This window comes from Drosophila ananassae, chromosome 2R, assembly GCF_017639315.1.
Source record: "Drosophila ananassae strain 14024-0371.13 chromosome 2R, ASM1763931v2, whole genome shotgun sequence".
Classification (NCBI taxonomy): Eukaryota; Metazoa; Arthropoda; class Insecta; order Diptera; family Drosophilidae; genus Drosophila; species Drosophila ananassae.
This window is the reverse complement of record NC_057928.1, coordinates 8140444-8166951: the sequence shown is the minus strand read 5'-3', so window position 1 is coordinate 8166951 and position 26508 is coordinate 8140444. Positions and strand designations below refer to the sequence as shown.

The window sequence follows — 26508 nt, the reverse complement described above, 5'->3', positions numbered from 1 at the left end:
ATCCTTCAGTTGGGATAAAAAAATATACTATTATATATATCCTTAACCATTCAGGGCTCTATTATTATTACCTCAAATATAAACACATATATTAACTTATGTTCATGAAGAGAACGCACTGCCATTGTTGCTTTTATTGTCCGCAGTTGTATCCTTGAAGCCGTTAATGTTTAAACAGTTGGCCGCAGGATTCGTGGCTCGGTTGCAGAAGCCGGCTTAAAGAGCGGCGTTACAACTTTTGCTGAATGTTTATCTGAATAAAATTAACGCAGTAGTATTTAACATAAAATACCAGGATCCAGTTGCAAACAAAACAATGAAGATTAATACAGAAAAAATAATGAGATTTGTGGAAACATTACCGCTTTTCTGAACCATGAAAAGCATATGAGGAAACTCGTTAGTAAAATACAGAAATAACATAAAGCAAGGCAACTCCCTCCCATCCCCTTGGAAACAGACACCAACAAAGACGCTGCCAAATGGCTAATTATAATTGTTTGTTTGGAAAATAGAATGCATGGGAAATAATTTCAGAGTGTTGACGTCACTGGCCGAGAAAAGAGCGAAAAAAATTGCATTGACACTTTCATAAATCGACGGCTGACTTATTACCAATAATTGATTTCAATTGTTATGCCCTGGCCAAGGTGCTTATTTATTTATTCTTCAACGCTCCCGCTTCCCAACAGAAATCACAACTTGTTTACAAACAAATGCGTAGCAGACATTAGAAGTCGAGGAAAACCATCACAGAAAGATGAACATGAAAAGCTGGAAATGGCGGGCATTAAAAAACCATTAACATAAAAACTAATATTAAATAATATAAACAGACGGGGCAAGAAATAAACGCTATGGGGTGCCAGTCTAATGATATTATGGCAGGGCATTGTACATTTCGCAGGCACTGTTCGCTAACAGAGCCAAGCAAACAGGTAAGCTCTTGGCCTAAACGACCACCCACCGTTAACAGTATTGGCTGGAACGAATATTTTCGGAATCAGCTAACAGACACGAACGGCACTTCGGAGGAACAGCTGTTCGGGCGCTTTGCCTTCTGGCCACTCAATGGGCCATCTTCATCATCATCGTCGTGGTTGATGTTAGGCAGCGTGTTTCTGAGCCGCTTCAGTCGTTGCCTGTCAACAAAACGCTGCGAACGTGGCCAGCTCCTCGAATAAAATCAAAAAGTGTCTGATACAAACGCGAAATGGACTGAAGTACTAACCCCAAAAAGAAATCTATCCCCAAAGTGTTGCGTGGAAATTGAACATTTTTCGAAAGCTTCTGAGCAAGCCACAACAGAATAAAAGTGGGCTCTTAAATATTTGATAAGAACGAAAGAAATACCAAGAATTATCACATCAAAGAAAAGTGTACTCCCTAACCCATAAGAAACCTCGAAAATCCTTCAAACTTCGCCAAAAAACGCAATTTTGTCAAGGTAAATATTATTTCTGTCATATCATTCCGTAAATCTTCCATAAAATTAACTCTCCTTTGGAACTGCTCCTGTTCAGTGCATAAACACAAATAACGGTTCCCCTAAGCCATAATACACGAATATATAAATAAAAAAAAAAACACAAAAGAGTAAAAACAACAACAGGAATAAAACAAAAGTGTCAAATTTATGCGAAGCGGTAAAGGACGACAGCCGGAAATTTATATGGCTTATGAGTCGAGTCGAGGCGGGACGAGTTGAGTTGAGTTTAGCTGAAGGATGGAAACCTTTCCATCTGTCAGATCCTTTTACTATTTATTGTATGTGTGCGAGTGAGTGATGCTGTGCTTTAACCTCAAGGATTTTTTATTTGCCTCCACGGAATTTGACGAAAAGAAGAGAATTGTTGAATTGTTTTGTTTTTTGTGGGTGTCAACTGTTTGTTCTCGTAATTGTGTTGTAAACATATTTTGTATTCACATTTTGGCCCCTCTGCCAATGGGCCCTATAAATTTTGTGAATTGTCAGTCTTTGATGGCCAAAAATAGCTATTTTAAGTAATGGTAATCACAAGTTAGATAATAATTTTCCCACTTGGCCAGTTCAGTTTTTTACGACAAAGATAATCTTTCAAAATTCTTAAATTCCTTGTTTATTATTAGACAAAGCATACTTTTGAGAGCCTCTTTACATTGAAATCACTTGTAAATATTCGTAAAATATGACTTATTTATGGAAACGTTATCATTTTCATTAGGCCACTTAATTTTCACTTCAAAACATATTTTCTTGATGACATACAAGTGAAGAAACATAGCAACCCAGGCTTCCCAGTTAATTAATCCAATTTAAAGTGTCTGAAAATTTTCCTTAATAAATGCCATTCATAAATTCAATAACAAGTTTAATTATCCTACTCAAGCTAAATCAAGCAAACTTAATTTGAGTTTAGCCGGAGCTGTAAGCTTGGAAAGAATTTATAAATTCAAGAACAAATTTTCCGCTGTCAGGGTAGCCAGGAATATAAACGAAAAGCCCCAAAGCCAGGAATCTTTCTCTTATGGAGGAGAAATGAATGGCGGAAGAATGGAGCGGCCAGGACGCTTATAAAATGTCATAAAAGTCTTTCATATGCAGTGCATTTCATAGCAGTATGTGCTTCATGCAATATTAAGTTTCCTTCTTAAAGTTAAGTTCTATTCAAGAAACTGCAGAAAGTTTGACATACACTTTTGTTAGTCACTGTACCGAGATGCATTATGTAGGTGGCTCCCATATACATATGTATAGTGGCAGGCTGGAGAAGTCGTATGTGCCAGAGAAATGGTTTGCCAAATTTGTCAAAAAGCAGGGAAGGGTGAAAGGAATCTTCCCTTCTTACTGTCAGAATTCTTACTGTCGATAGTGCAACCGAAACTGCATCTGCAGTGGCTGTCAGAGTGGCTCTTCAGGGGCAGATTGCCAAAATATCTCATTGCTAGTCATTGTCCCAGAAGATGAAGAGCTCCATGAGTGTGGGGGATATCCTCTGTTTGAACAATGCAGCTGTAAAACAGGGACATAAAAAAGAAACTAAATTAATAAAGATGAGGGGAACGCCTTCGGAGACCGCAAACTCAATGCAGATAATTAAATGTAATTACATAATGTGCCTGTGTGTAGTGGCGACCCTTCGCGTCTATTTCAGTGTGTGTACGAAGTTCTGTGCTTGTGTGAGTAATTACGTGCTTATTGCCGACAGCAGCCACAGTTACAAGCCAAACATGGTAGAAAACAAAGCCAGACAACCCGCAGCCAGTATCTAAGCCATAAAAACATCAACAGTCGTGATTGAAATGCCCTGAAAATATTTGCAATTTTCCAAATTAAATAAATAGTATCAGGCTTGTATTGAAAATATATAATATAATAATTATCCGCCTTTAGCAACAAAATATTTGCCAATCCGCAAAGTTAATAAATTGCCATTTTAATTGTTTTTAATCCCAATACTTTAACAATTAAATCGCTGTGCAAAAAAGTAGATCAAAAGAATCCATGTGCATTTCGGTGGAAATTAATTCAATTGTTTACACTTTCAAAGTAAAATCACAAAAATACAGCTCAACGTCAATTGGAAAAAGGAAATTCGTAAAAATAAGAAAAGTAAATTGAGTTCATCAATAGCGAGCAGAATGAAAGTGTAATTAAATTGCATCAACAATTCGGAGAAATAATATAAATATGTATATCTATACTGCGGCGTAATATGCTTCTGTTATTTGATAAAAGCTTATGTCGATGACGCGGACGTTAGACGCTTGTGGGACCCGCCTCCATTGGAGGGGACCCCGGCCTTTTGGCTCCACGCGGCAGAGTCAATAAAATGTAATTAAATCGACATTGTTATCTGAAGCTGGCCCACAAAAACAGACACCGCACTATCACCATATCTGAGCATTAATTTTAATAAAAGATATCGACAAAATATTACGAACAAAGGTACCTCGTAGTTCTTGTGACAATAAAATATTTAAGTTATAAAATAATTAAAAATATACTCCAAACTTTAATATAGAACGACAAAATTTTCTAATATTTGTAAATCTTTGACATGAACCACAATTCGTAAATGCCAGCCACATTCCAGGGTAATCATCAATAAACCAATCTATGCCAAACATCCAACTGTGTTAATAGTCAAATTTTTAGCTCCTGTTCCACAATTATTATTGTTTGGATAGTTGTTCTTATTGAAACTGTTAAACAATTGAAATAACAAATAACATTAGCAACCTGAAAATGCATTGAGAGTGCGCTGTTAAAATAAATACAATTTCCAATTTTCTTTGTTCGTTACTGACCATTTTAAACAACCGCAAATAGAAACTTTTTGCGGTTCCAGTTCCAATTGAATTTAAAACGAATTTAATAGTTGATAACATACCTTTGAAAGTTTATTTAGAGCCTAAATTACCAATTCCCAAGCCAACTCAAACACGTTCGAAGCAAACGAACCAAAGAAAAATATTTAAAAAGGAACCAACTTTTCCTAAGCTCCTATAAATCTATTAAAAGTTTTACCATACCAGCAAAAAAACCCTTAAGAACATGCTACTTCAAAAGGTTACCAGAAGCAGATAATGAGCTCAAAAATTGAGCGAAATGGGATAAAGGCAAAGTTTGCCATCTGAGCAGCCGCAGCTAAAATCAAATTAATTTCTCGGTGAAATCATCAATGAGGCAAATCGAATAAAATTTCAAAACTAATTGCGGCCAAGCGAACTCTACGGTAAAAAATGCAACAAAATGTGAAAACTTTCTGGGGTAAAGAGGCCTTCCGAGCAGTTGAAAAAAAGTTGAGAAGCTCTTTTGAAAAATCGGGTCAAGTCCTATTTTTTATTCAAATTCCTTTCACGACCTTTTAAGTTGTTTATCGCCACTTGAATTGCCCAGCATCTATGTCTCTGTCTCATTCTCCTCTCTGAGTTTCAAAATTTATCAAGTGCTATCATTTGCTCTTTTTCTCAAAAGGTTTTAATTGAAATTTCAGGCAAGGACGAAGCCTAAGAGGCTGCAACAAAGTCTGAACAAAGGCAGTCAAAGGGATAACAGAACGTCATAGTCCCTTAATTAAATTAGATAATATCATAATTTAATAAGCAACGGCGGAGCATTTAATTTTTAAAATAATTGGTAACATACCGCTTCTTTTCCAATATCCTCGAACGAAAAGAATTTCCTTTAATTTGGTAACTGGCATCAATCAGTTGAAGTGTCGAGAACGAGGCTCTGTGGGTGAGCACCTCAATTACATTTTGCAATTACCCGAGAATTGGCAACCACCCGACCACCCCCTCAGAAAAACCTCTTTACTCTCTCACAGCAAATGAAAATATCCTCTTGACAGACCTTCCAATCTTTTTTTGCTCTTTTTTTTTTGGTCAGAGATTTCTCCAGTGTTTTTCGGTGTTCACTTGCAGTTGGTTCCGCTGCCGCTTTTGCTTCCCATTGCATAATTCAGCGAGTCCATCTTGTCCTTCCTCATCCAACCTCTGGGAGGGTCACTGGTCTGTGGCTCCATGGGTGGGTGAGTGGCAAAATACTGATTCGTACTCACATGTCAGTTCATCAAGCCGAGTTCAGTTCATATATGCGATGGCCGGCCACTCTTATTGCTCGACTCTATCTGCCTTTCCCGTCGTGTGTGGGCGTGGCTATGCATTTTTGTGGCGGCATCATTACCTTTAACCCTCTCCCTTCAACTACCGTTGAAGATTTAAATTTCCTACACATGGGATCCTCCATTAAAGCCCCCAAATGTTGGCATTAGCTGAATTACTGGCCTTGTCATTTCAATTAGAGAAGCGCCACAACACTACACTGCAAAGTGTTATGGGAAGCTGTTTAGGGAACTAGTTAGTAAAATACGTAAAAAAAAAACAGCTTTCTATGCACACTTTTTCTTAATGTTTGCCTTTAAAATATAATACATGCCTTGAATATATACATTTTTTTCTCAGTGATAGAAATTTGTGGCAACATCTGCCACGTCATCGTGTCAGGACAGACGGCCTTGCTCCATGGAAATGTTGGCCCAAATTGTGGCCAGAACACAACAGACCAATTCGGTTGCCTGTTCTGTCGGCAGGGCTTAGAATAGATGGCCCATGTTTGCATAATATATACAACAATATTATAAAGTAAATCAGTGTCGACACTTTTATGCAAATAGCCAATAACGAAAACTGTCAAATAAATAAGTTAAAATTGTATGAAGGCCTAAAAGGACTTACCAATCAAAATCACAATAATTAATTTTCATTTGCCAGTTTATTAGTTTTAATAGGCAATAAGTATGTCCGACTAATTTATCTTTACATCCTCAAAAAGGTGACGATAAGAATAATTGCTGTTAGCAAACAAAATTTGTTAGCATAAAATTATCACTTCAGACATAAATTTACAAAATTCAATAAGAAACTCCCGAAAATTGTAATCGATGTTCATCGGAGAAAGTAATTTACTTTGACACTTGGCCTGTGGGCACTCTCTCCAACCCAAAAAAAAACCACCTACACGGTCCATTCAACCGATGGAAAACTTCAAAGTGCAACAAGTGTTCGGACGCAGCAAAATTTATCGATGGCGAAACTTGCGCTCCAAGTGAATTACGACAAGTTCTTCCCCAAGGGAGAAATACTTGTGACTCCACTTTCCCAGCCCAGCCAGCTTTTGCTGCTTTTCTTGACGACACCCAAAGGGAAGATAAATGTCCGAAAGTTGTCGACTCTACGTCCTTCCAGCGGCATAGGTGGGTCCTTGAGTGGAGTCTTCAAAGGAGAAGGCCACTGGTGTAGGTAGACACACAGACACTAGAGGCAAAAAGAGTGGCAGAAAAATTTAATTGTGCAGTCGTGTGACTAATTGAAAACTTTCAGCTTGAATGACGAAAATAGAGGAAAGTTCCTAGACGGCAAAACATTGAGAAATTGCTGATGAAACTTTGATTGTCTTGTTTTCCTTGCTTCACCAGCTTGGCCAGAAGAGGCTTTGTTGTGACACAAAAACAGGGGAAAGCTGTGGAAAAAAACAACATCAAGTAGTTTAATGGGATTAATTATTTTTTATTCAAGAGAGAGTGAGTCTCCTTAAGAATGTGAAAAAATAAAAATAAATACCTGCCCTTTGAGCCTTGAGTCATGCATATGCTATCAATCCCAAACTACAGATAAAGTCGCGACTATTATTATTTTTGTGTCCCTCAACTGACACTTTTGAATTTCTAACTTTATTAATCCCATCAACAGCGAAATCATTTAGCGTGTTTTATGGCCGGAGAACTTTATGGACTCTTCTGGTCCGGAAGTTTCTGTATTCATTCGGAATATTTGAAGGCACAGTCATCATTTTTATTGGCTCATGTTTCACTTAGCCAACATTCGGACGGTTGTTCTGTGGCCATAAATTTCATGTCGACTTACTTAGGCAGTGTCATGTCCGAAAAGGCCATATTTTGCGTGTGTTTGGAGTCAAACAATTTCAATGATCTGCATATCGGGATATAGTTTGTTCCCCCTCCCCCAATTGCCTTCCCTTTTTATTCGATATAATGTCCTGTTTCTGTGCCGCTGCTTTTTACGATGTTGACCTCCATTTTAGCTTGTTTATATGTTTTGGAGCGATACGATTTATGCGGACAGTGTCCGTTTATCGCACCATCACGTCCTGGCAACCGGGAACTGTACAACTTCAACGAATACGACAAAATTTTGGAGGGGACAAGCCCATAAATTTATGTCAAACAATCCTTTGCCATACTTATTTTTATTACAAGTCGAAGACCGATGATAGGGACGAAAATGAGAGGATGTTGCCGAGGCTATGTGGGCGTGGTTGTGTGAACAACTTGCAACTTTGTCAAATTCCATCGGCATTTTACGTCCATTCCAACGTACATATTTTCCATTTTATTGTTCAGTCATTCTCCACATTTGCATCTTACTTACAATTCTTTTTCTTAATACTCTTTCTTTAAGGCCTTACACGTTTTTTTTATCAGGAATATATATGAGTTTCAGATATTTGAATGCATTTTTCATCAAGTAGAAGCTTTTTTTAGAACCCATTATATTTAAAAATATAAAAGGCTCTTTAGTAGTAAAGAATGTTTTCATTTCTGGTTTGCTAAACTTGAAATTCACTTTACTTTTATGCTGACTGTAAAGTGATATGTTTGTGGTGCGATTTAAACAGTCATTTCTATGGAAATTTCGTATCTCCTGAATCTTAAAGAACAAAATGGCAAAAGAAAATACTTTTAAAGGGAGCATTTGCCCTTATTTATTATAATTTAATTTCGCAACCTTCACTTTTGTTTGTGCTTTCCATTGGGTTTGCTTAAGGACTCGCACATAAATTAAAAATCATTTCATTTATCTTACACTCGTTTTCTTTGCATACTTTTTTGGGCACAATGGCTGCAAATGATACCGTGACATAATTCTTCTCACGCACGAGCCGTAAGCCATTACTGGGATGAATATGAAAATGAAAGCAGAGCAAATAAGCCCTGGGCACTGGATAAGGACGCACACACTAAGCTGTGTGAGGTTAATATTTTTAAATTCAGCACGCGCTTTTCTGTAGATTTTACCGCCTTCAATGGCCCTTGATTTCCATAGTTTCTAACCTCGTCAGACACTGATTTGAGTTGATTCCGACGTTGTTGTTGTTTGTGGGTTGTATCACGACTAAAATTAATTTATTGTTTAAATGGTAAGTGTTGGGGGGCAAAAAGGGAGCGACGACAGGCGCTAAGGGCGTGACACATCGCTGACGCTGACATTAAATGTTTCTGATGGCGCGCGTGGCTCATTTTCTTTCCTTTTTAAATGCTTTATGAAAATTCATAGACTTGAAGGTAAATAAAAAAAAACTCCCCAGCTGGAAATTCAGCTTCATAATCGATGAACTTTTTTGTTGCTGCTGGCGTCGGACCAAGGAACATAAATCAAGTTATAGAGATAACAAAAATTGCTCGCTCACCTCTGATACGCATCCTGAAAAAATGTAAATTTTTTATAGGCCCAAGCCTGAAATCGACTTTTAAGCGTAGAGTACAAATTTTGTGTTTTTATTTATTTTTGGTTGGTTTTTTCGCGGTTTTCTCCTTGTTTTTGTTTTTGATACAAAAGTTGCACATATTCCCACAAAGCACACGCACACCTGCGATTCCTGGTATTTTTTTTTACAAAGTTTCCGGGTAAGAGACCTGGATCGCACCCCCCAAAAAAAACAAAGCTAACAAAGTGTATCTTCCATGTAGGCGTTTTTATTGCTCTTTAGCATTTTTCTTTGTATTTTGTCGCTTTATTTTGGTTTCGCTGAAAAATTTATGAAATTGGTAAACGGTTTCCTTTTGTACTCGTTGCTGTCATCTTTGTTTAAAAGTTCTGCTTACATATAAATAATAAATTATACAAATTTCAATATCCCACTCTGGAGAGTGTGTGTGTCTCTTAATAATTAATGTTACATTCAAGTTACACAACGCTAAACGATGCAGAAATGGCCCAAAGGATTTGTATTAGTTATATTACAAAAACATAAATATAAAGTTTATTAATAAATTCCTAAAAGAACACTAAAAAACTATACATTTAAGGACAAGGTTTGGATGCATAAAGTTTCTCTTTGAGGATAAGAAGAACCCCCAGAAAAATATGTGTTTTCCTTGACTAAGTAGAAGATTGATTTTATTTCGTGTTTTTTATTCTGTGCTGAGATTTGCATAACAAAGATCTTGGGGGTTGGCTTGGGATAAGCCACCAGGATAATCCCCAGGACCTTCGGGTGCTCTCAGGACTCCAGCGATGCTGTATGTATTCCTGCCGGTCCTGGTCTATCCACAGAGGCTTACTTATGCGCGCATGCCGGCGTTAAATTGGATAATGGAAATTGGATTCTAGCCGAGGTTTCCTGCCCTAAACGCGTCTAAAACTGAAACTTAACTTTCTTCGGTCGAGCCGATGGCACTTGACTTGATTACGAGCCCACAAGGGCAAGGACACCGTCGACACGTGTGCCCGAACACCTGTTGAGGTGGGATCTAGGGGGAAATACGAGTATCGGGGGCTGGGAGCCATCTGCCGATGCTCGCTAACATCGCCCTATTAATATTAATGAGCATAAAGGTTGTGGGCGATGCTCCAAATGGCAGCCGGAAAAGCAAAAGTCCCGCCCCGTTCCGTCCTGTCCGCCAAAAGTCGCACGAAAACGCCCTTACCTCATCGATGACTACCGGAGCATCATTGACGATGTGCGAAAATAAATATTTAATTATTTATAAATCATGACCTGGCCAGGCGACACTGCATTCCGGGCGGACGGGCATTTTGGCCGGAATCCAGTCGATTCCGGGGCCAGAGTATAAATACATAAATTATGGCAACATATTCTGCCATCCAGCAGTTAGGTGCGAATCATCCACCCTCCAGCCAGACTGTGAAACAATGTGATCAAAATGCGTGAAAGGAAACATTGTGGTTAGGAATTATCGGTGTGAAAAGATTGGGAAATCAAGGTGTTTTCATTGAAACAGAATACATAATCAAAATATGTTAGATTTCCCTTAGAGACTCCACTTGTTTATCACTTAAACAGCCCAGCCCAATCTGAATAACTTCCATTTAATTTAGAGAATATAAATAAAAGCTAATTAAGCGTTCAGTTAGCTAAAAGCTATTAAAACCGATTACCAATTAGCTTTGGCGTTCATGGAATCACTTCCACTATAAATCCGCTTCTTGATTGCATTCAGCTTTCAGCTCTTAATCACATCGAGCCGTGAAATTCAATCTAGATAGAAGCTTATCCAAATCATTACCCATCCAATCGACCTAATTCACCCATATGCAAATGAAATATGAATTTGTTTCCCAAACAACCCACAAGGGGCATAAATAGAGTGCATCGGGGTATGCAAGGGTTTTTTCAGGTGCATTTACCAATTAATTTGGTTGACATAAGCCGATTTGGCGTTTATTTTCGGTTCAAGTGTTGCACAACAGATCGAATATAATTTTTAATTAAGCAAATTGCTTCCATATCAAAAAGTTATACCTAAAAGTGAATATTTATAAGGGGGAAGGTGTGGGAGGATTTGTTTTCTGAGAGTTATGAAACTAAACGTTGAAGCTTAGAAGACAAATCAACCATGCCACATGCTGGATATCTTGAAGAAGCAGACTAAAACTCATCCATGCACTTTGCCAAACAGGTGAAAATTTATGCCACACAAAAAGCGAACAAAGGTGAACAGAGACAGAGTCAGAGACAGAGAAAGCCACATGCCACACAGCTAGAGATAGCGATGGAGCGGAGAAAGAGATGGCGATTGAGGGGAAACTCTATGCATGACAATGACTTTGGCCAATGAGTAAGAAAGATAACAGGTAAAAGTTTACTTGCCGTGCTCAGGTGGAACAAAGGCGCCGAAAACAAAAGGTATTTTTCACGCGAAAAGAAATTCCATTAAATTTCGTTAGGTTCTTCAATTCAGTTTTTTTTGAATTTAGAAAGTTTGGCTAAGCAGCATGAAATTTAAATAAGAATGCAAATTGACTAGATCCTGGCAATCAGATTTGTAAAAGGTTAGCTTTTAAAGGTCAAGAGCTTGGCTTTGGTGTTGGTGATTAATTTTCGATTTGCGTTGCCCTTTTAGGTATGCTATAATTTTCAGCATCTTTCAGGAATGCCAGAATCTGTATTTATAAACTCATTAACCTCCTGTATGGGAGCTTTTGGTCATCTTCATTTCGACTTAAAGTGTATAAACATTTGATTAAATTGATTTTCAATTAAACACGGGTATTTATCTGGCGGAGCTCCCACAAATTTCATAACAAACTCATATGCTTGCAGTCACTTGCACCTTAAACACTGCACCTTGAATAATCAAGAGTTTTGAGTTATTACAGCACCGAACGAGCTCAGGAAGGCAATTATATTTTCATCAGTCACTTGGCCATAAAGCATCCTTCCATTTGCTGCCAAACTTCGCTCCTCCACCCGGATCCGATGAATGGCCCAAAACACATATCTTCCGCTCCACCGGTCAGATCAATCGGTAGTCAAGCGTTTTATGGCCTTTGTGTGCGGAGTTGGCAACGGAAGGAGTATGGTGCAGTAGTGGGTGGTGCCATCATCGTCAATGGCAACATGTTTAGCAATTGATTGCTAACCTTGTTTATCCCAGCCAGGAGCTAACTGACAAACGAATGGGAACAGCCAACGGGACTCGGATATCGACAGGACTTGCCAGGGTAGTCGGGCGCACTCCTCTCCTTTTGACCAAAGGCGTAATTATCGAGATATCTGTCTGGCTAATCAAGGTGTAGAGCTGACAAGCCAGTACACTGACAGATGAGTTCGGCAGCGATGCTTTACCAGAGACGACAATGCTATTAACGGAAAGGTTATAAATTTTCGCTCTGTGTAGCAATTATGATGTACCCGCATCAAAGCAGCTGCATTCAATCTAATTAAGGGGTTAAGGGGCTTATGGGCAGGACACGGCTCCAACCCGATCGGGTCGAAAAGTCGTTAGACACAGCTGCTGTTGACCCACTTAATTCCACCGCGGAAGCAACGCGCTCATAAATTCCGTGGCGATTCACGCAGTTTATCTAACTAGGATTACGCCAATTAATTAATCAGAGGAAATTCTATCTGTTTCGGCTTGGCTTTCGCCGGGTGTGGGTGGAGCGGGCGGTGCCGGGTACTTGCCGCAGGCTATTTTCTTTTTACTTGGCCTTGACTTGTTGTTTTCTTGTCGGTTTTCGGCCAACGGAAAAGTTGGCTTCACTTCTTATTGGCCCCGTTGTTTGCCGTTGTCTGCCAAAGTTTCCGCCTGGCTACTGACCGAGAAGTTTTCGGCCTTCAATGGGCTTGCTCACAATACTATATATATATTTCTATACATATATGCTTTGCGGCTTGGCTTCGGGCCTCAAAGTTTTCTCTTGGCGAGTCTATATGGACAAGGTTAGCCGAAATAGCTTGGGGATCTTAAGAAACCCACAAACAAATTGTTTATTAATTATGATATTAAGTTTGTCAAGGAGAGAGTACATTTTTTATGTTTCAAAGCAATTTATTTTTTTAATAAAAAGGCTTATTAAAAATATCTTGAGCTTTGACAATAAATTGATTTATTTAAAAAAAGAAAGGCCTTCATGTCCAAACCACATTTCAATTTCTATTTAATTATATTTCTGGTCTTGGCAGATGCAATAAATTGAGTTTTTCTATATTATGCCTTGCTTTTCTTTGTTTTTCAGGTTATGGGAAAGTTAATTGCTTGTAGTTGTTGCTGCTGTTGTCATGTATTCCTTTATTGTTTCCCTTTTTTCCGCCGCTTTTCCTTTTAGCCATTGCCTTTCATTTTTCACTCGCCAGATAGAGAATCATTTTTTTCGCACGCCGTGGTGTGAGAAGAAGGCAAACAAGCAAACGAGCAGAATTTCATATAGTTGATTGCATTGTCTGCTGGAAGATGTTGAGATCCTGATGCAGGAGGGGGCACAGGGCTCGAAGGACGAAGAGGACTGAGAGCCAGCGGAAGGAGCGTCCGAGAGGCGGGAATAGTTGCTGATAGCATGCGCTCAATATTGTCAGTAAATAATACGCGCGCTTGTTAGAGCCAGCTGCCCTCGGACTCGCTATTCACTGATAAAAAACAGTACTTTGATTATGAAATACTGCCTCTCAAGTCTCTGATATAAGAATTAAGTTAAGCCTACACCATTTTCTCTCAGTGCTCTACCCTTAGCTAATAATAGTCCTGCTGAAAGCTTTTTTCCACTAACTAATCTCGCATTTCATTTTTGCAATTTTGCAGACCACATCCCACAACATGTGACGTCACGGGCAATAGGTATGGAAAGCATATCAAAATATTTGCCATTTAGCTGGGTGAGGCATCATCGTCAAATAGGCTGCCGCCGACCACCGATTGGAAATTAGCTGGAACCCTAGGACAAAGAAGTCTGGGAATGGGTGGGCGAATGGTCAACATGAAAGGACATTCGAGCCCAAATGAGCCAGCTGCTAACCGCAGCAACAGCAGTAGCCGGAGCAGGAGCAACAATATCAACAGCAACAACAATGCCAGCAAAAGTGGCAACAGCAACAGCAACAGCAACAACTACAAAACCAGCAACATGGCGACCGTGAACAGTGTCCATTCTGGCATTCTGTTATTTGTGCTGACAGCGCTGACACTAACGAGCTTAATAACGCCCACAGAGCAGCTGACAGTGGCGCCAAATGGGAGCAGCAGTCCGATGCAGCAACTGCAACACCAGCAACAACAATTGGAACTTGAGCCAGTGGAATTCGCCTCAGTGCCTTCCATTTCCTCGGACCAGAATGGTACCATTCTGCCCACCAGCAGTCCACACCAATTGCCGCCTCCGGTTCGAGGAAACGGCAGTCAGCAGTATATGGACTACGAGGACGACGAGGATGCCGTGGACTGTGGCTACAGCAACAACTTTATACTGAAGCTCATCTCGATGATACTGTATGCTCTGGTCTGCATAATCGGCCTCTTCGGCAATACCCTGGTCATCTACGTGGTGCTGCGCTTCTCCAAGATGCAAACGGTCACAAACATATACATCCTCAACCTGGCCATTGCGGACGAGTGCTTCCTGATTGGAATACCCTTCCTGCTCTACACGATGCAGGTGGGAAACTGGTCGTTCGGGGACTATATGTGCAAGGCCTACATGGTGAGCACCTCGATCACCTCGTTTACCTCCTCGATCTTTCTGCTGATTATGTCCGCGGATCGCTACATAGCCGTATGCCATCCGATATCCTCGCCTCGCTACCGAACTCCCTTTGTCTCCAAGCTAGTATCGGCCTTTGCCTGGATGACCTCCGTGCTGCTGATGCTGCCGGTTATCCTGTTTGCCAGTACAGTGGCCTCGCAAAATGGCAATGTGTCCTGCAACATCGAGTGGCCCGACACCCAAAACTCGCACTCGGACTCTACCTTCATACTGTACTCCTTCATCTTGGGTTTCGCCACTCCGCTGACATTCATTCTGGTGTTCTACTGCCTGGTGATCAGGAAACTGCACACGGTGGGTCCCAAGCACAAGAGCAAGGAGAAGAAGCGATCGCACAGAAAGGTCACCAAGTTAGTCCTCACCGTAATCACGGTGTACATAATGTGCTGGCTGCCCCACTGGATATCCCAGGTGGCGCTGATCAGCTCCACGCCCAAGCAGTGTGGCGCCTCCCGGCTGGAGCTGGCCGTTTTCCTGGCCTGCGGCTGCCTCAGCTACTCCAACTCGGCCATGAACCCCATTCTGTACGCCTTCCTAAGCGACAACTTCAAGAAGAGCTTTATGAAGGCCTGCACCTGTGCAGCCCGCAAGGACGTCAATGCCCAGCTCCAGTTGGAGAACAGCTTCTTTCCCAAGTTCGGCAAGGGTCGGCAGTCGGAGAGGTTGATAGGTGGTGGAGGTGGCGGCAACGGGGGCGGAGCCAAGGGAGGCGCCCAGCGTGGCTCTTTGGCCAAGAAGAAGACCCTGGTGGCGGCGAGAAACAATAATGCTCCGATGACCACCACCACAACCACGACAACGACGACCACCACCGCCGGCACGGATCTGCCTGTCACCTGCATCCAGCCAGCGGCTGTGCATCAAGATCAGACTAATCCTGTCGCCCTTCTGGTGGTCAACGCGGAGACCAACAACTGTAAGCCTCCGGTCCTTCACACGGACTTATAAGAGCGGGCTCCAGCGATGCCGCTGGAAACGGTGGTGTTCATAGCCCGCAGATGAGTCAGGGCAGACCTAGAGCTGGAGCTGGACATGGTGCTGGATCGACAACTGTTGACGCAGCCCGAGTGTCTACTGTAGGGGTCTGCTAAATGATATTTTATATGACAAAAAAAAATGCGAAAACGGAGAAAAGTAACAATTGAATCTCAATTAAAAACAGAGAGAAATTAGTGAAGTTTTCATTAAAATTAGTTCCCATAGACAAACAAATAATAATTAATTCAAAGTAATAGAGACTCTTACAGATATATATTTAATTTTTTATAAAACTATAATAGAAACATAATACAAATTATTTTTAAACTTTAAAAAACTAACTAAAGGTATTGGATTTCCCAAAGAATAATAACTTTAAGCAGCTATTTGTTTAGTATTTATTTATTTATTTATAAAAAATAGTTATACACTGTTTTGTTGCTTAATAATTTATTTATAAAGTAAGCTAACAAATAGAAATATCATGCCGTTTTCGCATTCACAAATTAATCAATCAAGTCATCGAATAAGTTTTCCGTGTCATCGAGTGTGCATAATTATATGGTCGTTTTCCAATTTATATACTCCGCTAGATGGTAAGCTTGAGGATCTTTTAAAGTTGGACAGTTTTAGGATAAGTTGGTGTAGCTGGTTGTGGAGCAGTTTAAAATAGACAAGTTCAATGGGGGCACTGGTGCCGATAGCGAATTAAGCCAAAGATTTAATCTTAAAGTTCATCGAGAGACTTTAAAGAGCAGTAAATAAAATATCGTTTAATCAAAGACTACCAAAAAAGAGCCAAAAATGCTAAACGAGATATTACCATAACCGATACCGAGAACCGAACAATTCCAAACTGGCAAATGATTCCATTGGAAATAAAACGAACAAAGTATTCACAAAGTAATCGAAACTCTAAAAATCGAATTAAATTGCAATGTGATTGTAAGAAATAAATTATAAATAAAATTTACATAACAATTCATAACAATAATCCCAATTGCAGCTTAATTAACCGTGCATGTGTGTTTTAATTTACATTTTTTGCACAATTCTGCAGCCATTAACTCAATTGTGCATTTACAGATAATAAACGACCCGAATGAATGCTAATCAAGTATTATAAATTTACTTAAATCGTTGCCATAAATATTAAATAGTGCGGAATAGTTAAGCAGCCACAGGGGAGTTACAACTACAATAGATCCTTAACAATGGATTCACAAACTAATATCAGAATTTATCATTGACTCGATAATTGTAAACAATAGCGGAAGGAATCTTTGGCAAATATTTGTGAAAAGTAAACAATTCTTAAAACTAGAACTAGGCTAATCGGTAATACTTGTAATAAATTATTATGTATTTATAGATATTAATTGTCCAAGAAATACAGGAAAATATGAGGAAACCAAAACCGGAAAACCGGAGATATGTGTAAAATTTTTCAATTTTAAGTGTAACTTGATTGAAAGCAAAACAAATTGAAATGTTTGCTGTAAATGTTTGTTTGTAAGTGAATTTAAGTGCTTCAAAATGGATACAAAATAAACATTATTTTAAATGAATTCGAAAAACACTGAAAGCATCTTTTTTTCGCTTCGTTAAAAAATGTATGAAACGTAAGTGTTTGTTTGTTATTGCCATGGGAAACTCTATTGTTTATTTTGATTTTATCCTGTCTCGACCCACTTGAATACTGCTTGCCAGGTCGTGTGTAAAAGATACAAATACGGACGGAGATGGCGAAAGGTTTCCATCTCAAATCGAAACAAATAAGCAATTGAGGGGCATGAGGAGGAAATCAAACAACAGGAAAATTGTCAGCATGAAAACAAAAACAGAAAACATTTTTCATGCTTCGTCTAATGTGCGAATATTTTTCCATTAGCAACATTTTTGTTGAGCAGAAAACAATATAGAATAAACTTAAACCGACACAAGAAACAGAGATGCAAGAAATTGCAAAAGAAAATTTAATGAAAAAGTCCAGAACATCTAATGAAAGCTGCACAAAAACCCAACTGAAGGAAACGGAAAATCTTTAGCTGACAGGCGAGGAAATTGCACTGGCACTGCCACAGCCAACGGGAGGCAAAGAAAAAACGGTCCAAAGGACAATGACTCCTCCAGCAGATGGCCAATTACGAGAGCAAACCAATCCTGGAACGCTGAGATGGAGTGAGCCAAGTATTAGAGACTTTTCCACTGCCTTCCTATGCATTCTCGCTTTTACTTGATGCACTTGCTGAAGGTCATGTACTCGAACATAGGTGGCATATTGATTGCTCCCAAGGACTTCATTAGCAGGCAGACCAGGATCCGGAGCGGGGAATTATGGTTGGCCCTCCTGCATTCTGATGCTCCCTGCCACATGCCATATGCCATCTTCTATGTCCATCTGCCGGGCAACTTGGATAGTTTTAATGGAAAATTGCAGACTGACTGATGCAAATCCCCTCCTTGCACTCGGCCCGGCCCCCAGCTTGCTGCAAGTTGAAGTTTAAGGTCAGGCGAGAGAGCTGAAAAAGCACTCACTATGGAGCAGACAGACAGGCAACCTATTGCCATATTGATGGAGAAGAGTCGGCCGTCAGATGAATTATGAAAACAGTTTTCCACCCAACATTTTCAAATGGCGTTCTGTACATTTTCCATCTCAGAGGCAGATGAACACGACTTCAAAGCATCGGCCCCTAAATTGTGCATATTTTGACCTAATTTATTTGCGGCTATATACGAAATCAAATTAATGCTTCACACTTAATAAATCGGACACTGAAAATGAACAGATAAAAAGGCGTCCAACTGAGCCCGATACAATTTGCCTACAAAACTAAAAATACAGGCGATCCGCTTTATAAATACATTAGCACCTCAATCAGTCGAATAATGACGTTGGCCAAACAAATACGGCGCTGGCAGGTATTTGAAACGAAGTCCAAATGGAAAGCGTTTTTAAAAAGACCGAAAATATGTTGCCAGGTGGATTGTGCCAGATGCAAAAATAATATAACTTAACGGCGAATAAAATAAACATTAGATGGGAATTTAAGAGAGCGATAAATTGGAATTGCGTTCATGAACATTCAAAGTACTTTCTGATGCTTTGTGGTGAGGAACAAATTGATTTTGGTTTTGAAACAGAAGGAATATAGTGATAATATTGCTCCATATAATCAAATATTTTATTATCTATTCGGCTATTCGATAAAGCAAACATTTCATTTAAAGTCCTTGAAAAAGACGTAAATTATTTTGTTATCAGGACACTGATATCCTTCGAACTGCATCCCAAGATTTGAAAAAAAGAGCAATCAAAATGTACTGCTTGATTTCGGCCACCTTCTGCTGGTTTCTGTTCGCCTGGTACTTCAGATTTTCTGCCATACGAGGGATGTAATTTCGTGATCAGGACATCATTATCCTTCGATATGCATCAAAAGTTTCTTAAAATCAAACAATAACATTTTCGCCGATTTTTGCAAAAAATCCTCATGTGTACCCCTTGCCAAAATCGCGAAAATCGGGTCAAAATTTGCTCTATTTTCCAAATCTAGGGATGCAGTTCGAAGGAAATCGGTGTCCTGAAGACAAAATGACATCCGTCTTCGAAATCCGTCTAGAAATAGCCGAGATGTGAGCAGTACCCCTTGGGGTCGAAATTTTTATCAACAACTTAGCCGTTATTTTATAATATTTGGCCAACATCTAAGCTTTGGAATCACTTTTTTGTGAATATCTTTTCATAACCGATCGAACAACGGAATATCATTTATGAATCACAGTTCTATCCCCCTGTAATCTGCATAAAAAGATAAAAAACACAAATTTGACCCAATCAAATCCAATTTCCTAGTTTGTTTGAGAAATACCTTTTTAAAATATTTTAACAATTGGCTTGAAAGATTCAACTTTAATGTCCCTAGATCTGCATTATGTAATGTGTGGGTGTGGTTCGAACTCCCTACGTTGTTAGCCAACTTCTAACGTGGGGGTGTACGGGCTGTAGTTAAACAGAACCAAATTGCAAGATCTACTGCAAGGTCCAGAGGATATACCTTGGGGACGTATGGATGGGAGTGAAGGGCGTGCACTTCTTGTGGTCTTAGACTAAGCTCGACGGATGGGGTGGTTCTTTTCACGTATCCATACTACACATCATCAAAATAAATTTAAGTGCACTAACTAGATGCAAATTAATAACGAAAACCCGGATGATTGTCTTACTGACTCAAATCCAAAAGAAAACTAAGGAAACAAATCACCTAAAAGGCAAACAGGCTCAGAAGAAAGAGAGAGAGAATGACTTTGATCAGTTGTAGGGTATTAGGTGTTCATTATACCCTATTCTTAACCCACCCGACCTTGGCGAGATCTACGACGTTTGATTCGCCCCTTATCACAATCCTATGTGATACCTATTGTGGTTCCAGCATGGCTATTTGAAGTTTCGGTGGCGGATCTGTAATGGCCTTAAGCCTTCATGGAGTTCCTAACACTCAAATTTAAATTGGAGCGAACTTGATTCATTTTTCCCAGTCGGGTATTTCTATTTCATTATAAAATTTCTCCTTAACTGCTACTTTATATAATTTCATTAGAATTCATATTAATATATATATATATAAATTTATATTTATATATAAAGAAGAGATTTAAAAATATTGGGTTAAATTCAATAAATCAGTTTAACTACGTTTGGGATTAATGTAGTAATTAAATTAGGAATTATAAAATTTGCGATTTCATTAGTTAAAATTATTATCAATCCAAAATTATCCAATTCATGCCTTGCTAAAATTTACTGTTTGCTTCGCAAAACTATTAAAATTTAATTTAGGGATATTCACTCACCGATGTTCGCCGCCGTTGAGCTCAAGGACAGGAATAGCTAGAGATGTTTATAATTATTAATTTAAATAGAACAATAAATTAGCCTGGCCATGCTCGAATATTATCGCAAAGTTATCATTATTTAATTCAATCTAAATTCTTTCCTTATATTTTCATATCACTTATATATATATATTTACATAAATCTATATATTTATAATAAAATAACAACGGATATTAAGATATTAATTATTTAAAAAAAACTGAAGGGTGTGCAAAATTCGAATTAAGATACAATATTCTTTCTTTCCGCAGAATGATTTCATAATTAACAAAAGGGATTTGAGCTTTGAATAAAATTCAGCAGGCCAATATTCACATAATTGCACTTCTTATAGTTACAAATTTATCAATAATTCGCTGGAGTTTTCTCTCCGTGTAGCGAAAAGGGGGCTTGTCGTCGAATCCAAAAATATTTATCAAAAGATTGCGATCCCGCGTCGAATCTCTGCACTAGTTAATTCCCATATTTCATCCATTTCGGCCTCCAGATAGCCGGTTGCATAATAGGGTGCTAGACGATTACATAATCCTGTACTAGCCGATTAAAAAAAACTGGTGCTAGCCGCTTACATAATTTGGTACTAGCCGCACTGGCACGTGGCACTGGCATAAAATAACTAAACACTTATTAAATGAATCCCGATAATTCGTCTGGGATTTGATTTTATTTAATTTTCAGCACAATTTAAATATTTATTAAACTTGGCTTACAATTGCAGCCGTATTGCTTTCAAGCTCGTCAAAAAAAAATCAAAGCTCTCCTATGCAAACCTAGCCCTAACTATGCTAGAGAAAAAGCTTTTACATAACGGCACTCTTATCTCGATATGCAAAAACATAGATAAGAATCGCGTGATGTTTCGTTCACTTATCCAAGGTGACCGCAGATCAATGATATTCGGTGATAAGCTTTTAAGCTTTTCTATGTCTATCTTATGACCGCTCTTCGCATGCGTGCCCTGTTGGAAATCCACACACTACACCACAGTTAATGCTCCAAAAATCTTATTAGCAGGGGTCATTAACTGAAATCACTAATATCTACTAATATTTTATTTTATTTTATTACTTGAATGTCCTTTAAGTGGTAGGTTCCTAAAATTTTCCCTGATTCATTTACCAGTTCATAATAAGAACGTCCTACTTTCTTTTTCACTTTAGCTTTAATAAAGAGAGGTGCTAATTTAGCGTTAAACTTCTTGCTGGCATTACTTTGTGCGAAATTACGAGCAAGGACTTCTTCACCATTTTTAAATTCTACCGATCTAGTCCTTAAATTATAAACCTTAGCGTTTATTTCATGAGCCAAAGATATATTATTCTTAGCTTTATTTCGAATACACTGCAAGGCGTCAGTACGCTGTATTTCCGTATTGTCTTTTAAAAGATTCAAATTTCTCAGCAGTTCGTAGTCTTTCCCGTGAAGGACCATATTCTGACCGAAGGTCATAAAGTAAGGCGAAAATCTAGTACTTTGATGGATATTGGCTCTAAGGGCTCCGCTTATCTCCGGCAGATGTCTATCCCAATAGGAATGATCGGTGCCGATGTATGCGCGTATTGCGGCGAGAACTGACCTATTTAGGCGTTCGCTTGCGTTAGCCTGGGGCGAATAGATCGCTGTACAAATATGCTTGGTTCCAAACCGGGTCAGAAATGATTTGAACTCGGCCGATCGGAACTGTGAGCCATTATCGGTTAAAATCGTCTCAGGAACACCGAAGGTATAAAATACTGAAGTTTCGAGAAATTCACAAATCCGGCTCGAAGTAAACTTCTTGATCGGATGTAAAAAATGGAACTTAGTATAATGATCTACTATGACTAGTATGCCGATATTCCCACTTTTGGATCTGGGATACGGGCCTAATAAATCCATGTACAATTTTTGAAAGGGCCTATCTGACGTTAACGGCTTTCCCATCGGAGGTTTCAACACTACGTTTGGGCTTTTCGTTGTGCGACATACGGAACACTTCAAAACGTAATTCCGAATTTGCGAAACCATTCCTGGCCAAAAGAAAAATCTTTTTAGATTTGCTACCATTTTTCCAATGCCGCAATGAGCTGCGTCTGGGGGGACATGTGATCTGTATAAAGTCTCTTGCCTTAAGTTTGAAGGTACCCATAATTTCCATGAATTCATTTCTTGGACAACGTCACCAGTGGCCTGCTCTACTCTTTTATAAACAAAATTATCCATAATCTTGAGATCTGGTAGCTTAGACTGATTCCGTTGGATGTTTTCAATCAGATCCGTGTATTCTGCTGATTTAAATTCAACTGAGGTCAAATCTATCAATGGACCGAAGTCTTTGATTTCAGATACCGCTGGTTCATGTTGACGGGAAAGAGTGTCAGCTACTACGTTTAGAGTTCCACGCCTATGCTCAATTTTCATCTGCTTGGCGAAAGGCTGTAACTTGACCGCCCATCGACCCACGCGACCTGTCAAATCTTTCTGTTCCATTAGCCACTTCAATGATGCATGATCAGTGACTACTGTAAACTCTAGACCTTCAATATACGCTCTAAATTTCTTCACACCTCTGACTACTGCCAAGCACTCTAGTTCTGTCACTGTGTAATTGCGCTGCGCTTTTGTCAGTTTCTCGGACATATAGGCAATCGGCATTTCGTCGCCGTTAGCATTTGCTTGTGCCAAGACACATCCCACTCCATATATACTTGCATCGCACAGTAGTATGAAGGGTCTAGAAAAATCGGGAGTGTGCAGTATCGGTGCTGATGTTAACTTTCCTTTCAACTCAGCAAATGCTTTATCTGCCTCCTGGGTCCATTCTAATTGTCTATTTTTCCGTAGCAACTGAGTTAACGGGAAACTAACAGTTGCATAATTGTCCACAAAGCGTCTATACCATCCTGTTAAACCTAAAAATCGTCGCAGTTGCTTGACGGAAGTGGGAACGGGGAATTCATTGATAGCCATAATTTTCTCGTTGTCTGTTTTAAGCTGACCATATCCAATGATGAATCCTAAATATTTTACTTCTCGCATGCAAAAGTTAGACTTAGCGACGTTTATTGTCAAATTGGCTTTGCTTAGACATACAGCCACTTCTTGAAGAAGCTGCATGTGCGACTCAAAGTCTTCCGATAAGATAAGAAGATCGTCTAAGTAAACAAAAACTCTTGTACGAAAGTGAGCCGGGATCACAAGGTCCATTAATCTACAAAGTGTCTGAGGTGCATTGCACAGACCAAAAGGCATTACTTTATATTGGTATAAAGGCCTGTTCGGAACTGTGAACGCGGTGTACTGCCGAGAGTTTTGTTCCAGAGGGATCTGCCAAAAAGCGTGCTTCATGTCTAAGCCGGTTATGTAACGTGCTGGTGGTAAACGGCTGAGAATTCCGTCAATATGTGGTAGTGGATAGGCGTCCTTTATAGTTACCTTATTAACCACTCTGGAATCGAGGCAAAGACGAATCTTTTCTCCTCGTTTTACAATGACACTGTTACTACTCCATGGGCTTTTCGATTCCTCTATGATACCTAATTCCAACATCCTATCTACTTCCTCAAACATTAATTTTTCAATTGCAGGGGATATAGGCCAATGTCTCTGCTTTACTGGCTTTGCTTCGCCTACCTCGATGACGTGCTCCATGAGATGAGTGCGACCCAAGCCTTCCCTATCGAACGATGGAAATTTACTGATGACCTTATCAAGGTTGTTTTGTTGATCAGGTGACAAAAGGTGTATTTTTGGGCTTCCCTTTTGTTCATCTCTCTCAGTATCTAATTCTGCAACCTTAGGGCTAATTAGGTGGTTGATTAAGTTGAAGCTTTTCCAGAAATCAATGCCTAAATAAACATCCTGACTTAATGTTGGGATAACATAAAACTCAATAGGTCTTATTTTGTCACGGTAAGAAATATTAGTCACATATTTCCCTACCACGGGACATTTATTATTATTGGCTGTTCGGATATTTCCCGAGCATTTTTTAAGTTGGTGATTGCTCATAATTTCGGTAGCTGCTTTTCCGCCTAAGCAACTTACTGATGCTCCCGAATCTAGTAATGCAACATAGTTCCTTTCTCCTATACTAATATCGGTATACAACCTATCATCGGAGTTAAAAAATATAGATGAAACTAACTTTTTCCTGGTATTGGTAACATTTTTCCAAAATAACTTCAACCGAGTGGTTGAACGTCTTGGTTTCAGTTTGGCCGTCGTCTTCGGGTATCCGAATATGCGACACTTTGCTTCATTGTACCTTTTCCATCGAAGGTGTAGAGGTACGAATGAGTGATGTTCGGTGACTGCACAAAGGGGCTCTGCCTCTTCCTGAACTTTGTTATTCTCTGGAATAGGTGTTGTAAATTCCGTTTGAGAATAATTTTCTTTAACTATTGGTTTGGATTTTAAGGATGCGTCAGATAGGTGGTGTTCTGCGCATCCCGCTGACGGTTTTCCGACGGGGTACACCGAGAGCATTTTGGCTTATAAACATCTTTGGCTCCGCAGCCATAACAAAATACTGATCGGACCTCCATACAATCGTCGAACCTATGACCTGGCTTCTGACAATTCCAGCAAACCATCTTCCTCTTATGGATTTCGTCTACTTCCATTTCTAGTTCATCTGCTGAAGTGCCAAATAATTCTGAAACGGAACGATTTGGTATCTTCGGTTTCAAGGATTGGGCCTTGACGTGCTTTTGAAATTGCTCGTGAGTACGAATTTCTTCACGTAATCTAGCAATGGTGTTAATACCTAAATGCATCAACTCGTAACGTAACGATATCTTTGCATTTCTGATAAGAATTCGTACGGTAGATTGTTCGGATATGGGAATCTTTAGTCTACCTAACAAAGTTTCTACAGCGAACTGGTATTCTTCGAATGGTTCGTGTTCTGACTGTCGTCTAACATTGATCAAGTCCCAAATGTCCATATCGGAGTCCACTTCCTGAAATTTTTCGCGAAATTCCTGTTGGAAGGTTTGCCAAGAGAAATTAGGACGAGAACGATGAAACTTCCAAAACCATTCATTCGCCTTTCCTGCGAACAACAAGTACAAATGATCACACAAAAGTTGATAGTCGCCTCCTAAATTTTGTGCTGTAAGGGAGCGAATACGATATAGGAAGTCTTCGACTTGCATGCCGTTTCGCGCACCGTCGAATTTAATTCGCCAGCCTTGTATAATGTTAGCGACTTTTTCGGGGGAAATACTGGACGTTCTAGAATTTCCGGCTGATGTCTCACTATGATGACTGATATTTCTCTGAATGGGTGGTAATTGCGATTGGTAATCGTCAAAGCATCGGGGAACGCTAGGTGACCTTTGATCCTGTTCTGTTGACTCGATATTAAGGGAAGTCATTTTGCTTTTTAGAGCTTGTTCTATCGATGAGTTAATAATTTGGGATATATTCTGCAACATGTTGTTTTGTTGAGCTTGTATACATGATTGTACTAAATCCGTTATTTCGGTTCTGCCTAATCCTTCTCGATGGTTGTCGCTCTCGAGGTATGAGTCACTTGACTGTCCCTTACGTTGCATAGACCTTGTCTGTACCCCTTTTCTTGCTATAGCACCTTTCCCTCTGTTATATGGATTAGCTCTAATTGGTTCAAGACTGGGATCTAACATTTCTCCTAAGGCCTCTGCCTCGTTTATTTCAACCGTTACGTTATTGTTAGTAAGGGATAGTCGGTTCACTGAGCAACTACTGCTGCAAACGGGACAAATTGATTTAACTTGTAAAAGTGGCATTAAACAGCTGTAATGAAATTTATGATTACAGGGAGTCGTAGCCAACATATCGTTTGAACTCGTAGGTTCGCGACAAGTGGAACAAATAGT

The 26508-nt window shown here is 39.4% G+C and overlaps 1 protein-coding gene and 1 long non-coding RNA gene across 2 annotated transcripts; one reads left to right on the top strand and one right to left on the bottom strand.

The window, feature by feature from the left end:
• The first annotated feature begins 920 nt into the window (after positions 1-920).
• Positions 921-16171, top strand: LOC6493684 (somatostatin receptor type 2). The gene is made up of 2 exons (XM_001958200.4): positions 921-1447; positions 13830-16171. The coding sequence occupies exon 2, from the start codon at positions 13984-13986 to the stop codon at positions 15733-15735; it is 1752 nt and encodes a 583-aa protein (XP_001958236.3). The 5' UTR covers positions 921-1447; positions 13830-13983; the 3' UTR covers positions 15736-16171.
• Positions 16172-20999: 4828 nt separating this feature from the next.
• Positions 21000-21405, bottom strand: LOC116655794. The gene is made up of 2 exons (XR_004310855.2): positions 21235-21405; positions 21000-21175 (listed from the first exon to the last, which is right to left on the bottom strand). It is a non-coding gene; the product is annotated as an uncharacterized LOC116655794 (long non-coding RNA).
• Positions 21406-26508: the final 5103 nt, after the last annotated feature.